The following is a 19,074-nucleotide window of genomic DNA, read 5'->3' on the forward strand; positions in this document are numbered from 1 at the left end:
TCTTTACAAAATGGTTTCTTTGTAGCTGAACTTTCTCCAAGGTAACTTCTTCTAACTGATCTTTCTACAGGGTGATTTGTTTGTAGCTGAACTATCTACAAGGTAATTTCTTCTAGCTGATCTCTCTACAGGGTGATTTGTTTGTAGCTGAATTCTGTACAAGTGATTTGTTTGCAGCTGAGCTCTTTACAGAATGGTTTCTTTGTAGCTGAACTCTCTACAGGGTGATTTGTTTGTAGCTGAAATCCCTACAAGGTAACTTCTTCTAGCTGATCTTTCTACAGGGCGATTTGTTTGTAGCTGAGTTCTCTACAGGGTGTTTGTTTGCAGCTGAATTCTCTACATGGTGGTTTCTTTATAGCTGAACTCTCTACAAGGTGACTTGTTCTAACTGATCTCTCTACAGGGTGATTTGTTTGTAGCTGAACTCTCTACAGGTGATTTGTTTGTAGCTGAACTCTCTACAAGGCGATACTTCTAGGTGATCTCTCTACAGGATTCCTTGTTTCTAACTGAACTCTCAACAGGGTGATCTGTTCATAGCTGAACTTTTTACTGGCTGATTTGTTTGCAGCTGAACTCTCTAAATGGTGGTTTCTTTGTAGCTGAACTCTCTACAACATGACTTCTTCTAGCTGAACTCTCTACAAGGTGACTTGTTTCTAGCTGATCTCTCTACAGGGTGACTTGTTTCTAGCTGAACTCTCTACAGGTGATTTGTTTGTAGCTGAACTCTCTACATGGTGGTTTCGTTGTAGCTAAACTCTCTACAAGGTAACTTCTTCTAGCTGATCTTTTTACACTGCATATTTGTTTGCAGCTAAACTCTCTACATGGGAGTTTCATTGTAGCTGAACTCTCTACAATGTGACTTCTTCTAGCCGAACTCTCTACAGGGTGACTTGTTTCTAGCTGAACTATCTATAGGTGATTTGTTTGCAGCTGAACTCTCTACATGGTGGTTTCTTTGTAGCTGAACTCTCTACAAGGTAACTTCTTCTAGCCGATCTTTCTACAAGGTGATTGAGATTTTTGCAGCTGAACTCTTTACATGGTGGTTGCTTTGTAGCTGAACTCTCTAAAAGGTGACTTCTTCTAGCTGAACTCTCTACAGGATGATTTGTTTGCAGCTGAACTCTCTACGTGGTAGTTTCTTTGTAGCTGAACTCTCTACAATGTGACTTCTTCTAGCTGAACTCTCTACAGGGTGACTTGTTTTTAGCTGATCTCTCTACAGGGTGACTTGTTTCTAGCTGATCTCTCTACAGGTGATTTGTTTGCAGCTGAAATCTCTACATGGTGGTTTCTTTGTAGCTGAACTCTCTACAAGGTAACTTCTTCTAGCTGATCTTTCTTCAGGGTGATTTGTTTGTAGCTGAATTCTCTACAAGGTGATTTATTTGCAGCTTAACTCTCTACAAGGTGACTTCTTCTAGCTGAACTCTCAACAGAGTGATTGATTGTTTGTGCAGCTAAACTCTCTACATGGTGGTTTCTTTGTAACTGAACTCTCCACAGGGTGATTTGTTTGTAGCTGAACTCTCTACAGGGTGATTTGTTTGTAGCTGAACTCTCTACAGGGTGATCTGTTCATAGCTGAACTCCCTATAAGGTATCTTCTTCTAGCTAATCTTTCTACAGGGCGATTTGTTTGTAGCTGAGTTCTCTACAGGGTGATTTGTTTGCAGCTGAACTCTACATGGTAGTTTCTTTGTAGCTCTACAATGTGACTTCTTCTAGCTGAACTCTCTACAAGGTGACTTGTTTCTAGCTGATCTCTCTACAGGGTGACTTGTTTCTAGCTGAACTCTCTACAGGTGATTTGTTTGCAGCTGAACTCTCTACATGGTTTATTTCTTTGTAACTGAACTCCCTGCAAGGTGACTTCTTCTAGCTGATCTCTCTACAGGGAGATTTGTTTGTAGCTTAACTCTCTACAGGTGATTTGTTTGCAGCTGAACTCTCTACATGATGGTTTCTTTGTAGCTGAACTCTCTACAAGGTAATTTCTTCTTGCTGATCTCTCTATACAGGCCGATTTGTTTGTAGCTGAACTCTCTACATGATGGTTTCTTTGTAGCTGAACTCTCTACAAGGTGATTTCTTCTATAGCTGATATTTCTACAGGGTGAATTGTTTGTAGTTGAACTCTCTACATGATAGTTTCTTTGTAGCTGAACTCTCTACAAGGTGATTTCTTCTATAGCTGATCTTTCTACAGGGTGATTTGTTTGTACCTGAACTATCTACATGATGGTTTCTTTGTAGCTGAACTCTCTACAAGGTAACTTCTTCTAGCTGATCTCTCTACAGGACAATTTGTTTGTACCTGAACTCTCACATGATTGCTTCTTTGAAGCTGAACTCTCTACAAGGTGATTTCTTCTAGCTGATCTTTCTACAGGGTGATTTGTTTGTAACAGAACTCTCTACAAGGAAACTTCTTCTAGCTGATCTCTCTACAGGGAGATTTGTTTGTAGCTGAACTCTCTATACATGATTTGTTTGCGGCTGAATTCTCTACATGATGGTTTCTTTGTAGCTGAACTCTCTACAAGGTAACTTCTTCTAGCTGATCTCTTTACAGGGTGAATTGTTTGTAGCTGAACGATCTACAAGGTAACATCTTCTAACTGATCTCTCTACAGGGTGATTTGTCTGTAGCTGAACTCTCTACAAGGAAACCTCTTTTAACTGAACTCTGTACAGGGTGAATTGTTTGTAGCTGAACTATCTACAAGGTAACTTCTTCTAGCTGATCTCTCTACAGGATGATTTGTTTGTAGCTGAACTATCTACAAGGTAACTTCTTCTAGCTGATCTCTCTACAGGGTGATTTGTTTGTAGCTGAATTCTGTATAGGTGATTTGTTTGCAGCTGAGCTCTTTACAGAATGGTTTCTTTGTAGCTGAACTCTCTACAAGGTAACTTCTTCTAGCTGATGTATCTACAGGGTCACTAGTTTGTAGCTGAATTCTCTACATGGTGGTTTCTTTGTAACTGAACTATCTATAAGGTGACATCTTCTAGCTGATCTTTCAACAGGGTGATTTGTTTGTAACTGAACTCTCTACAAGAAAACTTCTTCTAACTGATGTCTGAACAGGGTGAATTGTTTGTAGCTGAACTCTCTACAGGGTGATTTGTTTGTAGCTGATCTCTATACAGGTTACTTATTTCTAACTGATCTCTTGAATTCTGTTCAGGGTGACTGCTCTATTAGGATGACTGCTCTATTAGAGTATCTCGATCTTGCACTTGCTACACCAAGTTGGATTTCGTGTTATAACTCCGTGGCTTTAAGTCTGATTTTTCTACACCATTGAAGAGCCTTTCTAAGATGATAACTCCATCTGTACAGCGATTTTCAAAGCATTACCCCAAGTGGTTTATCTGGTAGGCGTGGCAAGCATAATAATAATAATAATAATAATAAAAATTAGCTAATCTTGATTGCGTAATTGTTACACACTGTTGATTTTATCGCTGTATCTTCCTGGTTTTTAGCTCGATTTCTTTCAAACCACAAAAGGTTTGAGGTTCAATAGATAACCTATTCACCCACCGATTTTCAGCTTCTTCCCATACGCGGTTTACCCTGTAGGCGTGACAACATATTGGTGTTATTTTCCGTGCATAATCGCTCATAACTCTTTGTCTGTTTATGGTATTCCAGCCAAAGTTGGTACAGAGATGCGCCTTTATACCCCCCTTCTGTGTGCCAAATTTCAAGGCAATCGGATAACGCGTTCGCGTTTTATAGCAGTTTTTGTAAGTGTGCGAAAAGAGGAAGAAAAATAAGAAGAAAAAAAAAACGAAGAAACTAAGCCAATTTTTGAAGTCGCATATCTCAGGAATGCCTGAAGTGATTTCGCTCAAATTTGGAATGTGGAGTACTGAAGTTGGAGGGAATGTACACAGCAAAATTTGTCTTGTTTCATCAAGGAAGCACAGAGCTACGGAGGTGCGAAAATTGTGTTTTCTTTCTTCCTGTCAATATACTCACGGGGTTGCGCGCCGGCTTCTTGGGCCGCACGACACACTACCGTGTGTCTTGATTTGAGCTGTACTGTACAGTACCACGTCTACGTACAGTATTCCTGTAGGTACACCTGTACCATACAACAAATTAATCAGTAGGTACATCCCTACCATACAGCAAATTAATCTGTAGGTATATCCCTACCATGCAACAAATTAATCGGTAGGTACATCTCTCTAGCATCAAGGAATAACTATGACACCAGGAGAGATGCCACTTAACTGACCTCAATTCAAAGTCCTAAGCCAAGTATACATTTCTCCAGAAATTTAATTATCACATCACAGTACTAACCATCCTAATAACCACATCATTGCTTTAAACAGGAAGTGCGATGCTATCTCAGCCAGTGTCATACCGCTCTACAGAATGTATTTCTTATGCTATCCTCCATGAAATACATGTCATGTCCAGGTGCATTACCAGTCTGCTGGTTCCCGTATGCTGGATCTCCTTGACTTATGCAAGACAACAAGCATGTGGCTGCAGTGTGCCAAGCCTTGTAACTAACTATAAGAGCTTAATATTACCCTACTTACCTGCATTAGTGTACATACATGACTGTCAGCTGCAGAGCCAAACAAACTGCTGTAGTTGTGACTCAGAAATAAGATATGTTTGCTGCCACAATAGCATCCAAATGGCTAGCTGAAAGCGCATGCCTACCAAAGTCACATTATCTCCATGATGTCATCCTGTGATGGATGGTCTTGTGGCTCAGTGGAGATTGATGCTAGTGTTGTAGTAGGACTCTGCTGCTCCCATACTTAATAAGTTCCTGTATTAATATCAACTCAATTAAACTTTTCCAACACCGTAAACAATTAGTGATACTGCTGCTTCTTAGATGCCACTGCTTCCCTGCTATAGCATAGAATGATCTAGAGTAGTGTTGCACCGATAATCGGTTGAACAATTGGTAATAGCCGATATAAGATGATTTTGCAAATATTGGTATCGGCTATGAAGAGAAAATTATTAGCCGATAACCTAAACCCACTATCAATCATTAACGACAGTAATAGACATGTGACAGTATTAAAAGAAAGCAGTGAATGCAGAGGTAAGCGGTAAGCATTTATCTGCTGTACCTGTTTATAACTATCTAATCCAAAACAGCCAAGCTGTAAAAAAAGTGTGTGGCCCTCAAAAAGGCTATGGTGAAAAAAGATGTGAAATCCAAGGTGGCGACCAAGAAATGGCTGTAATGGTAAGTTAATGGTAAAAATTTTAATAACGACAATTCAGGTGAATTTGGTGCCACTTGGTCTTGGCACAAAATTCATCTGAATTGTCATTATTAAAATTTTTACCATTAACCTACCATCACAGCCATTTCTTGGCCGTCAGCTTGGATTTCACATCTTTTTTCATCATAGCCTTTTTGAGGGCCGCACACTTTTTTTACAGCTTGGCTGTTTTGGATTAGATTTCACTTCTTTTTGTATTTGCATTCCCCAAAGCCGGCCTATGGCCAGCTTTACGGCTTTATTAACCTATCGTTTTTTCTTTACCACAGGAAGAAGAAAAAGATGAAGAAGATTTAAATACTTTAACTAATTCAGATATATCAGTAAATGTACACATTATATATATATATATATAATACATATAAATTATTTATTATTCCCTACGGATATCTTTTTTGCAGCTGATCTCTCTACTGGGTGACTTGAAATGTAGCTGAAGTCTCTACAGGGTGATTTATTTCTATCTGATCTCTCTACAGGGTTGCTTTGTCTGGCTTATCTCTCTAAAGGGTGATTTGGTTTTGTAGCTGAGCTCTCTACAGGTCACTGGTTTCTAGCTGATCTCTCCACAGGGTGACATTTTTTGTAGCTGGACTACCTGCAGGGTGATTTGTTCATAGCTGAACTCTCTACAGTGTGATCCTTTTAGCTGATCTCTCTACAGGATGACTTCTTTGAAGCTGAACTATCTGCAGGGTGATTTATTTGTAGCTGAACTTTGATCCTTCTAGCTGATCTTTCTACAAGATGAGTTGTTTCTAGCTGAACTCTCTACAGGGTGATTTGTAGCTGAATTCTCTACAGGGTGATTTGTTTGCAGCTGAACCCTCTACAAGGTGACTTCTTCTAGCTGAATTCTCTAGAGGGTGATCTTTTCGTAGCTGAACTCTCTACAGGGAGATTTGTTCGTAGCTGAACTCTCTACAGGGTGATTTGTTTCCAGCTGAACTCTCTACATGATGGTTTCTTTGTAGCTGAACTCTCTACAAGGTGACTTCTTCTAGCTGAACTCTCTACAGGGTGATCTTTTCGTAGCTGAACTCTCTACAGGGAGATTTGTTTCCAGCTGAACTCTCTACATGATGGTTTCTTTGTAGCTGAACTCTCTACAAGGTGACTTCTTTTAGCTGAACTCTCTACAGGGTGATCTTTTCGTAGCTGAACTCTCTACAGGGAGATTTGTCGTAGCTGAACTCTCTACAGGGAGATTTGTTTCCAACTGAACTCTCTACATGATTGTTTCTTTGTAGCTGAACTCTCTACAAGGTAACTTCTTCTAGCTGATCTCTCTATAGGATGACTTGTTTGTAGCTAAACTATCTGTAAGGTGATTTGTTTGTAGCTAAACTCTCTACAAGGTGATCCTTCTAGCTGATCTCTCTACAGGATAACTTGTTTCTAGCTGATCGCTGGATGACTTTTTTCTAGCTGATCTCTCTACAAGGTGACTTCTTTCTAGCTGAACTATCTATAAGGTTATCTGTTTGTAATTGAACTCTCTACAGGGAGATTTATTTGTAGCTGAACTCTCTACAAAGATGATTTGTTTCTAGCTGATCTCTCTATAGGGTAACTTGTTTGTAGCTGAACTCTCTACAGGATGGATTCTATGTAGCTGATCTCTCTACAGGGTGACTTATTTTTAGCTGATCTCACTACAGGGTAACTTGTTTCTAGCTGAACTCTCTACATGTGATTTCTTTGCAGCTGAACTCTCTACAAGGTAATTTCTTCTAGCTGATCTCTCTACAGGATGATTTGTTTCTAGCTGAACTCTCTACAGGTGATTTTTTTGCAGGTGAACTCTCTACATGGTGGTTTCTTTGTAGCTGAACTCTCTACAAGGTAACTTCTTCTAGCTGAACTCTCTATAGGGTGATATTTTCGTAGCTGAACTCTCTACAGGGTGATTTGTTTGCAGCTGAACTCTCTATATGATGGTTTCTTTGTGGCTGAACTCTCTACAGGGTGACTTGTTTCTATCTGATCTCTCTACAGGGTGACTTGTTTCTAGCTGAACTCTCTGCAGGGTGCACTCCTAGAGTTTATCAAATCTTCCTTTAAATGTGTGGATGGCTACATATTCTTCAGGAGAAGTGATATGTGAACACTGCACCTGTATGGCAGGAATTGGCAAAGCCTGCACACACATTGCAGCACTCCTTTTTACCGCAGAAGCAAATAACAAGTTAAGTCACAGTTCACTGTACTTCATTGCCATGTTCATGGCTGCCATCTTCATTTCAAAATGCTCCATATACTGAAATATCTCAGATTGATTTCACCACACCCAAGCTAAAACGAAAACTGTCTCTGGATATACCATCATCATCTGGGCAGAGTAGTGAGAAAGGCATATCAAGTAGAAAAGTATATGTTGTTTCCAAGCCAACTGAGGATGACAAAAGAGAGTTCTTTTTTGCTTTATCCAATTCAGAAGGATCATCTGTAATCCTAGCATTGATAGCAGAATTTAATGGTCCATATGTCCCAATCTATGAAACGGGGATTATACCTACGCCACTGACAGAATTGAGTGATGTAGCTGCAATGAAAATGACATATCCTGATCTACTAAAACATTGTGAAAAGGTATTTTTGTCTGTTTCATTTTCATTCAGTCAGACTCAATTAGTAGAAGAAAATACACAAATGCAGTCAAGCTGTAAAATGTGGTTTCAGTAGAGGGCTGGACGTATTACAGCCTCTAAACTTAAAGAAATTTTACATACCGATTTTTCTCAGCCATCATTCTCACTGATCAAAGGCATTTGCTACCCAGCAGCACACCGGTTTTTTCTGTGCCTTGTCTATATGGGCAGGAGAATGAAGACAGAGCCCGTTCTGCTTACTTTAATATGTATGCCGAAAAACATGTGTCTTTGATGATCATTAAATCTGGTTTAATTTTACACCCTTCATATCCATTTATGGGAGCTACCCCAGATGGAATTGTGCACTGCGCCTGTTGTGGATCTGGGACCCTCGAAATAAAATGCCCGTACTCCTGTAGGGATAGATCATTCGAAGAGGCTGCTTCAGAAGATCCAGCATTTTGCTTAGAGCAAGGAGATGATGGTTCGATAAATTTGAAGAGAAACCATTCTTATTTTTACCAAACACAAATGCAAATGTAGCTGTGTCAAGTTGAATATTGTGACTTTATTGTTTGGAGGGAGGGTGAGATATTGCACCAGAGAATCGAGCGAGATGAAGATTCTGTTGATGACACCTTTCACAGAGGTGAAAGTTTCATAAAGCTTGCTATTTTACCAGAACTTGTGGACAAATGGTTTAGCAAGCAGAATGCCATGCCATCTCGCCCTTCACAAGATCAAGATTCGGCATCTGTATATCACATGTTTCTATGTCCAGTACCCACAGATGGTGTTATTGTGGTAAGGATGAAACATTTGATAACATGACAGGATGTGATGGCAAGGACTGCAAGATTCAGTGGTATCACTTGTCATGCTTGCAGTTGACTGAAGATGAGACCCCAAATGGTAAATGGTTCTGCCCTGACTGCCACAAAGGAAAGCACAATGCACATACATCGAAATCTAAGATTTGATTATTACATTGGATGTGTGACATATGCATGGTAAGCTCCCTAATATTTCACAATATTGTTGATATTACCATTCATTATGTATCTAGGTATTAAATTAATGCAACTGCGGGGTGTCCCAGGGGTTACGAGTATGATTTGCCACGACGTGGCGGGAGTGAGTTACAGGAGACTATGCCTAAAAGTTGCTGTGCTGTAGGCTGTACTAATGTGTTTATAAAAGGATGTTGATTGCACTTTTACCAATTTCCTGCGGAAACGAAGAGAGAGCGTCGAAACCGATGATTGCTGCAGTCAACAGACAGAACTGGACACCTACGTAGTACACATGGATCTGCAGCGAATATTTTGTATCTGGCGAGAAGAGTAACAACCCACTTGCACCAAATTACGTGCCTAGTTTGTCAAGCACGCTAAGAGCGCAGTGAAGCATCATTTGGCAGCGAGGGGTGAGGCATTTGCCAGATGGCAAGCTACCAAGCGAAGAAGACTAGAGGAATCACAGAGAATTCAATGTGCCAAAGAACTTGAAGAGAAAGCAAAATCAGAGAAATGAAGAGAAGGTTTGTTACTGAGTAATTCCTGCATTGACATTGCTGACCATACCATTATTTCAAACATGCTAATGTATGGCTGATATCAATGTAGCCAATGTATCTGTCAGCATCAAGCCCCAACCTCCTACCGGGTTACAGAGTTAGGTGGATTTTTTGCCCTACTAGTGGGGATTCTGTCAGTAATTGTACTAGTGATGAACTCCAGTTTTATCTACTGTACCATGAGGCCCTGGAGGGTGGCATACAAGGGGTAATCACTTTCAACCACCAGTTGATATGCTTGCAACTGGGATCAAGAATGTTAGTCATTAAAATTTTGCTTTGATCGCTTGAATTGACCTATAAAAGGCCTTGATTCTTGATCCTCTACCATAAAATCCAGTGAATTCTCATCTTTGCTAAAAGTTAGCTTTCAAAGGTGCTTGATTGTCACCTTGCAGATGTCTTGATCACTTGATTCACTCTACAAAAGCACTTCATCGAATCTTAATCCCGGTCGTAAGTGTTTCAACAGACAGTATTGAAGTGACTACGTACAGGGCATGTACCAGGAGCCTAGAAATGCTAATAAATCAAAAAATGAATGGGTCCTTTGGACTACTAGGCTAGTGGTAAACACCTCGTACAGGCTCTGCTTTCTGTGTTCACCATCCAGTGCCTAATTAGTAGAAGTAGATAATAATACTAATTGTAGAAATCCTCACATTGCCTGAGAGGTATGGCTTTGCATTGATAGGTTTATTAAAAATAGACTATGAAAAATTCTATATTATAGGCCATGGAAAGTTCCAGACATAAGCAAGAGCGTAAGAACAAGGAGAAAGAAGGAGCAAGAAGGAAGCGGCAAAAGCTTTTTGAGAAACAAAAGCGGTTGCAAAGGGGGCAGTTGCTAAGGAATGCCCAAATGGCTAAAAAGTTAGCTAAGCTTGTAGGGACAGAGGAAAATGTATGAAGAAATGATTGCAAAATGCCAAGACATGGAACAAAAGTTGCAGGATACACAGCATGAAAAGGAAAAATAGACACTATCCAAAACCACGCCCACTTTTCGGATGCCATTTTGAATAGGGCCAATTTCAATAATCACTGACTGCACTGCATTGAAATTCAGCGATGAAGAAAGCTCGAACTAAGTGATATTGTCAAACAATAGTCCATGGAGGCTTTCAATGCTGTAAATTCCTTGTTCAGGCTAAAGGCAGGTGATTATCAGGTGATGAACAAGGCGCGAAGCACTGACGACACTAATTCCCTTGTTTACCTGTACAAGGAGCACCTGGATGGTCAGCCGCTACTATGGTTACCATCACTAATAATTTACTGCAGTAATGGATACTAAAATACTATCTATTTGCTTCGCAGTGCTTCCTGTGTGGGCCAACAAGGTAATTTGGGCTGTCGATGCTTCGCACCTTGTTCAACCCTGATAACCACCTGCCCCTAACCAATTTACAACCTTGAAGACTTCCACGGCCAATTGTTCGACAATATCTCCTAGTTCGAGCTTTATTCATCATTGGATTTCAATGTAGCGCAATCGTAATAATTGATACTGGCCCCATTCAAAATGGCGGAAAGCTGTTGCTATGACGATTACGTAGTTTTGGATTGTGTCTATTGGTTACTAAGTGCAGTGCTTTAGCAGATCGAGTACTGACACAGCAGTCTTTAATTGATGATGACAAGAAAGTTTTGTACTACACAGGACTTCCATCCTATTTTGTCTTACAAGCAGTGTTTTCTTTGGCAGTTAAGGGGTTGCCAGACAGCTGTGATAGTGGGATTGGTAATTTCAATCAGTTTTTGATGACACTGATGAAGTTGCGACTTGATGCTGGTGAGCAGGATCTAGCTTATAGGTTTGGTGTTAGCCAGTCAACCGTGTCAAGGAGCATAAGTAAATGGGTTGATATTCTGTTTACTAAGCTGTCCTTCTTGATTTACTGGCCTGAGAGGGACCAGCTAATGAAGACGATGCCAGCTGATTTTAGGGAGCACTTTAGGAAATGTGCAATCATTATCGATTGTTTTGAGGTATTTATGGAATGTCCAGCATCCCTTAAAGCCAGAGCCCAGACATTTTCAAACTATAAAAAACACAATACTGTAAAGTTCCTTATTGGAATTACCCCACAAGGCTCTGTGGCATTTATTTCAAAAAGATGGGGTGGCAGAGCCTCTGATGTTTACATAACTGAATACTGTGGCCTGTTACAAAAGCTCTTGCCAGGTGACATGGTACTTGCTGACCGTGGTTTTACTGTGCAAGATACAGCTGGATTGTACTGTGCTGAAGTGCGCATTCAACCATTTACAAGAGGTAAGAAGCAGCTAAGTAAAGCTGAGGTGGGGAATGCACGAAGGTTAACACGTGTTCATATTCATGTTGAAAGGGTAATAGGACTTGTTAGACAGAAGTACAAGATACTACAATCTACCCTACTTGTTAACATGGTCAGCTGTAGTGAAACTGATGGATTCTCTGTGATTGATAAAATAGTGACTATATGTTGTGCCTTGTTCAATTGTTGTGAGACAGTTATTCCTTTTAATTAGCTAATGTTTTACAGTATTATAATCAATAATGACTATTAATAACATGAGAAATATGTGAAAGCACAATACATATACATACATAGTCAACACAAGTTTGTTAGCACTAGTGGTACAATTTTAAATCTTACTCAATGTGTGTTATCAGTGTTTATAGCAGTCAGGAGAACGACTTAACTTGTGTATTTGCTTCTGCAGTAAAAAGGAGTGCTGCAATGTGTGTGTAGGCTTTGCCGATTCCTGCCATACAGGTGCAGTGTGTACATATCACTTCTCCTGTAGAATATGTAGCCATCCACACCTTTAAAGGAAGATTTGACAAACTCTAGGAGTGCTTCACAAGCACTGTAAATAAATGAATGCTGTGTCTAGGAGGTCTCCTTTTCATAAACCAACTTCTACGCTCAAACAGGGAGTAAGGGTCTTCTGAAACTTTAATCAGTCTTAACTTTTCATCATACCTTTCCTTCGCATCACTTTCGAACTCAAAATAGTACTTTGAATACGCTACACTCGCAGGCCTGCCAACCTGGAAAGTAAAAAAATCTTGAGATTTCTGTACCTTTATTGTAGTATTGCAGTGTGTAGTAAAAAAAACTGGTAGATGCTATGCTGAGACCAAAAAAAAAAAAAAAAAAAAAAAAAAAAAAAAGGTCTCGACTTTTCTCAAAAACCGTGAGATTCGATCTGCTGCCCTTGAGCAGGGTAGTGAAACCGTGAGAGTTGGCAGGCCTGCACTCGAAGTTACACTCATTTCCACTCAAAATGGCGGCGTACATTAGAATTATTTTTGCACCCAGCGTTTAGTCATAATTACCACGCCCCCTGGATAAGCTCTATATTTATCGGCCACCCACGCAATTAACCAATCACTATTTGCAAAGGGTCTGGAATCCCATCAAAACTCCGTTTGAGAAGCTTACTTAGGTGTTTTATAATTACTTGGCTTTCATTTCCATGAAAGGGGTTAGTTACACACTGGTAGAAACATTGTATAATCGGCCACCCACGCAAGCAATTAAATTATTGCAATTAATGTTATACACACACATAAACTTTAGATGGTTTTTGTTCCTTCTCCCCTGACCTATAGAATTGAAGAATATCGGTAAATATTGGCATATCGGCTACAGGAATGAGTGAAAAATCGGTATCGGTAAAAGTGAAAATATGCATATCGGTGCAATACTAAACTAGAACAGGCAGGCTGCTACATATGGTACCACCTCAAACCTGTTGTTGATACCTTCTAATGCATACCACAGTGCATAGTGATCAAGCTAACCCTATTGTTAGCCGTTTACTGACACCTTGCCTGCATAATGTTCAACTTTAGTCCCATAGACTAATGTTGCTATGGCCACTTTCAGTTATCACTGTTTAACCTTCGATTAAACTTGTAATAAACACAGAAAGAACAAAAAAGGTACATGTCGAGTTCTGGAGAAGTCAGCATACAAAGTAACTTGTACAGAAGAAAAAAAGAGAGGACATAACCACAGTCATTAGCATAGTAAATTGTATATGTACAGTAGGTATACAGTGAATTACACACATGAACCACCATGCAATGTAAATAATTACATAGCTATACTGCAACTATGTAATTATGTGATTCAATTATCAAAATTGTGTATGTAATTACAGTAGACGAAAAATCATAAAATCAGAGATTTATGTGCATTTTACAATCATAAATATAAAACAACGTAATTACAAAACACTTTTATTTTGATGAGGAGTATAGGAATTTACTTACTTATATACATAAATATGCTACAAAAATTAATAACAAATAAGTATAAGCAAAATTTATACGCTTGAAGCCATTGCAATGAAAAGTGATGAGACAAGGAAGATTATATCACCCAATATGCTAAAAACGCAATTTAATCATAGTGGTTTAGTGTTAATTGTATGGGCTAAAACTGGGGAATAACTAAATGCATCCAGTAATGCTCTCCGTTGTTTCAGCACTATTTATTGTAATGTTCTCTACTAATTTTCCTTACCCTTTATGTACATAATAAATGTATGAAATCATATGTATTATTATGTATTATTTTGATCCCTTTAGAATACACACACAGGTTTAATGTGTATTTTCACCCAACACTACTGCAATAATAGCACACTGTATGCACATACTCGAGCAATTAGTACCTGCTGAAAAGTGAAGTGAAGCATTCCTACTCATCACATCATTTGCTACACAACGATATAAACTAGTTCCAAGTCCATTACTAGCTGTCACACCAGTGATTGTGAGTGTACTGGTCAGTATATCTCCACTAATAGTTGTAGTGATATTGAAGGGAACTCCTCCATTAGATGTAGATAGTGTTGAAGTACCTCCCACTCTTTTCTGCTGCCACTTCACATCATCACTAGTAATGTTAACACCATTCCTGTTCACTGCACAAGTGAGCACTGCAACTGCCATTGATTCTCCAATACACACTGTGACATCACTTGGTTGTGTAGCTATTCTAGCTGTGTGTAATGAAGACAAAGAGCACATAATTCATAAATGTACAGTATAACTGGAGTGCCGACCAAATGCTATGGTACAACAATTAATGATTGCTATCAGACAATTTTGTATCTACCAATAAAAACCAGGACTTTTTAATAACTTATTCTACTGTACACAGATGAATAAGCCCTAAATCTGCACTTTGATAGTACACCTGTACAACATTAGTACATACAAAATGATTTATTATTGTGAAGAAGTAAGTCTATAATTGACTGATTAAGACTTCAGGGTCACAATCACAGTACTGAGGATGGGTCAGACCAAAGTCATACACAGATCTCTATTTGGACTTAAGGTTACAGTATACAGCATGTATATGTACATGTATAAAAATGTGTTGGCATGATTTATTACAAAATCAAGCAGAAATGGTTAATTTATTCAACTTGTGATAGTAATACAACTATAGCTATGTATTTGTGCTTATTTGTTTTTATCCTAGAACAATGACTATTCTTGTGTGTTTGGTCCACCATATTCAGAAACATTACTAAACCATGGCCAACAAACCCTTAAAATTTCAATGCAAGTAATTAAACAACTAAAACATCTGGGGCATGTGGAAGCAATTTTTGTAAAAAAAATTATTTTATTTTATTTAAAATAATAAAATACAATAAATCATTAAACTCTTATATAGTACTTTCTTCAAGCAGAACAAGTTCAATTAAACTCAGCACGTATACCTCAGTCATTGGTACAAAACCGCTTTCACATGTCCTAACAAATTTAGTATACTGTATCACCATGTCCCAGAAATTCCCTGGAGCTTACAGCTTTTGTTGTATATGCAGGAAAAAGACATGGTAATGATAGCTATCATAGATAGAGGTAAGCGTTTACAACAACTTGTACACCTGCTTCAAACTACACCAACATACACAAAAGCATTAAATAGCCTGAACTTGGACTACCTAAACATTCCACGTACAACTACTTGCTACCATTTCAGCATAATTATAATTGTAATTTGATCACAGCTCTCACAATTGCTGGTATAACAAGCCAAGACAATATATGTTGTACCCTCTTCTTCCCATACCGTGTCACATTTTGTTATGCTAAGTGGAGTATTACAACATTCGCAATAAAAACTGGATTGTGGCAAACTACATGTAACACGACCTGGAATATATCATCACAAGAATTTACAAGTGTCTCCTTAAAATAAGGAAATTGTAGTGAGCCAACAGACACATAACAAATTTAGGTAATACATATTACAACAGGTAGTTGTATCAAGGACCAGAGTGATTTTCCTGATATATCAAGGCCGGAGGAGACGGTCCGGTTGGTCAGGCCTGAGCCGGACCAATAATCTGGAGTTGAACCAACTGACCAGCTCGAACTACATTACTCTCATGCAATCTTTGAACGATCACATCTACATGCAGCTACGTACATTTTACAGATGTAATTGAATAGCATGCCATGAGTAGTTACCTAGTTTCTCAGCCTAACTAAAGCACAGAACTACACGTATAGTACCTCCAATCACCTTACAGTACAGCATAGTAATCGTATCGTTTTGTACAGAAACGATTGTGGGTTCTACGTACAGTATCACGTGTGCTGACAGTTGGCATTTATCACGTGTAAGGCAGGTGCCTTCTTTGATTCTAAACCAGCACACTTATATCACAATTCAATCTTCATAAAATAATCATTAGCATTTTCCTTGGCTTGTTTCTCTTGGCTTCTTTACTGGGCGAAGGGCTGGCAGTGACAAACCAGATGACTCATTCCGTCTCGCATTCCGTGGCAAGAAGCAGTACACCCATACATTACATGGTGGCCATCTGGATGAGATGTTGAGTAGAAATCACTCCTCTTCAACTACCCACTCATCCTGTCGAGATACACTGTTAAAACTTAGGTGCTACCATGACACCTATGATTTTCTAAAAATCAAGGGGGTATTGTTGCAACACCCCTGAAAATAATAACCACCATAAGAGGTTTATAGTCACACTTGTTGGGTGTTACCATTTTGTAAACACCCTTAATTGTTCATTGGAAACTCTAAACAGAGATCTAACACCTCATGATAGGGTGTAATGTACATGTAATCGCATACAGTTACTAACACTGTTAGAAGTATGGCAGAAACACCTGACTGCAATTTATTTATGGGCCAAGTGATTTATCGGCCCCCATGACAACAGCACCTGCCCTGAATTATCATGCAAGATAAACACCTGCAGTTTCAAGTAAAATATAATAGTAGCTATTAATAGTATCAGATTTTACAAAACTGATACAAATTGCACATCAGACAAAATCAAATACCACCAGAGCGTATAGCCATACTACCATACTAGTTCAGGGTTTTAAGCTCAAACTACTTGATGCTGGCTTTAATGGTGCAGGTGGTGTGAAGCGTTTAATGGAAATTTCTGGCCTTGGTAAGGTTGACTGTCTTGGGTTGACAGGAATTGGTGGATGGCCTATTTTAGATTCCCAACATATTATTCTGTGTTGATAATTGATTTTGCTGCATATATACCAGGCACTTAGGAGCCAGCACAGCTCTGTAACCTCATGCATGTCTGGATTTCAATTGCAGTCTTTATTTCCCACTCCTCTACAGCCCACCTTCCACTCCTTTGTGAGCAGCTGTGATTCTACCTCCACTACACAAAAAGTGTCATGTGTATGCAATATGCTCCAAACATGTTGTACATAGCGTGAACTCCTGTGGTGTATGTGATGTGTAGGAGATGATAGTTCAAATTTGCCTCATTAAACAGCAAATGTGAACTATTATCTCCTACATATTACTTACCCCACCTAAGTACATTTCATGCATATCACTGACTGCACTTGTGGACTGTGCTGTAAACAGCCCCTGAACACCAATCAAGACATTATCTAATTCATCACATACTGCATGCACAAATATGCATTTTACTGTAGTGAGCTAGCTAGCTCACTCATTAAAGTTATCTGATTTTCTTTCTTATTTGGCAGGAATACTACAAGTATCTGAAAGGTAATAAATTGATGCATCTCTGGTGTAATTTCATATGTGTGCTTTGGCAATTTTAAATCTAAACCATTTATCTCAAACTTCTAAAATAAATATGTGACCGGATTTGACAAAACAAGGCTTCTATACACATCCAATTTTCTGACTTTAACCAGCTGTAACTTGACTACTCAGCAAGCTATTGGCCTAAAATTTGCACAAAGTCCTTCCATAGCATAGTAAAATACCAGTTCAAAATTGGGCATACTCCTACATAATGAATGAGTTATGGTACTTCAAAGTCATAAAGTGGATGTGCGCGTAAACCTTATTTTGTCAAATTTGGTCATATGTGGATTGGTTTTCCAAACAATAGCTGCATAAATGCTTTTACATTGTGCTAAAGGAAATTTGTTTACTATGCATGAAATGCTGCACTTCTATATAATTATGATAATCAATAGGTGTAATGGGAACACCCTTTGCACCTACAAGGGTGTTTCCGTGAATGAAATCCCACAATTAAAAGTTTCTTTGGTAGTTACGTTATAAGTACAAATTGCAACTTACATATAAAGTGTAGAAAGATAAGGAAGTAAGTGTACTTGTAATCATGTTGAATTACTGTATTTCACAGGTCATAATATGTGTTTCCTAAATATATCATCAATGAAAATGAAGGTATGGGAGGAGATCCACCCCCATGAAAGTGTTGGAAATTAACAGTGCACCCCACCACACACCCTGGACCCACACCTCCTGTAGCACCTTTACACTCTGGTGTTATATGCTAAGCACTCTTCTTTCACACCCTCTAAGTGTCACCACAACACCCTTTTCTAACACCTGAAGGGAGTTGACATGCAACTGGACACCCCTAAAGGTGCTTTTGGTACACCTGAATTTTAACAGTGTACTGAGCAAACTCTCAGTCTCACCCACATCGTGCCATTATCGAATACTGATTGATCTCGTGACTGTCCACCAGTATATTTAATTTACTAGACGTGATGATCCGTTCACTTCATACAAACCAGTATAGTAGTATACTGTATTTTTGTAGCTGTGTAGCTTTTTATTGTAGCTGTGTGAATTCACTGTATAGCAATTATATCCTAGCTAAAGGGGGCCATGCTGCATGGGTTCCCTGTGAAATTTGGTTGCAAGTTGCTATAGCTAGTTTTACTTTAAAATTTAGCATCAATTTTAAATTTTAAGGCATTTTCAAGCCTTTAAATTGCAAAAATTCTGCAGTTCCTGGGGGTTGCACCCCTAGACCTCCCTTGAACTTCTAACTGCTAGCTACACTGTATAACTAAATGAACCATACAGCAAGTTTCATGCTGTGTCCCCTGGGTATGTCAGGTCTACAATAATTTTATACATAGTATAGAAAGTCTGAAGAACAACAGATAGGCTTGAGCATATTTATATAGCTAGCTAGCTGTGAAATATCACTAAAATTGCATATCTGAGTGTCTAATTTTCAAAAATTTCCTGTGGAGGCATGCCCCCAGAATGCTTGTGCTTCGCACACTGTGCAACAGCTCCTCTCTCATTGGTATGTATATAGTAGCAATTTCAACATTATAGT

At 38.9% G+C, this 19,074-nt stretch overlaps 2 protein-coding genes across 2 annotated transcripts in view; one reads left to right on the plus strand and one right to left on the minus strand.

The window, feature by feature from the left end:
- Window positions 1-14,464, minus strand: part of LOC136260758 (uncharacterized) — a 45,777-nt gene extending 31,313 nt beyond the window's left edge. Inside the window, exon 1 of the mRNA XM_066054619.1 lies at window positions 14,137-14,464. Coding sequence (XP_065910691.1) covers window positions 14,137-14,416 — 280 coding nt within the window. The 5' untranslated portion in view covers window positions 14,417-14,464. The remainder of the gene's footprint in view (window positions 1-14,136) is intronic.
- The window catches only part of LOC136260766 (uncharacterized), a 215,166-nt gene that overhangs the window by 160,540 nt on the left and 35,552 nt on the right, over window positions 1-19,074 (plus strand). The gene's annotated exons all lie outside the window — the stretch shown is intronic.

Source organism: Dysidea avara, chromosome 1 (assembly GCF_963678975.1).
Source record: "Dysidea avara chromosome 1, odDysAvar1.4, whole genome shotgun sequence".
Classification (NCBI taxonomy): Eukaryota; Metazoa; Porifera; class Demospongiae; order Dictyoceratida; family Dysideidae; genus Dysidea; species Dysidea avara.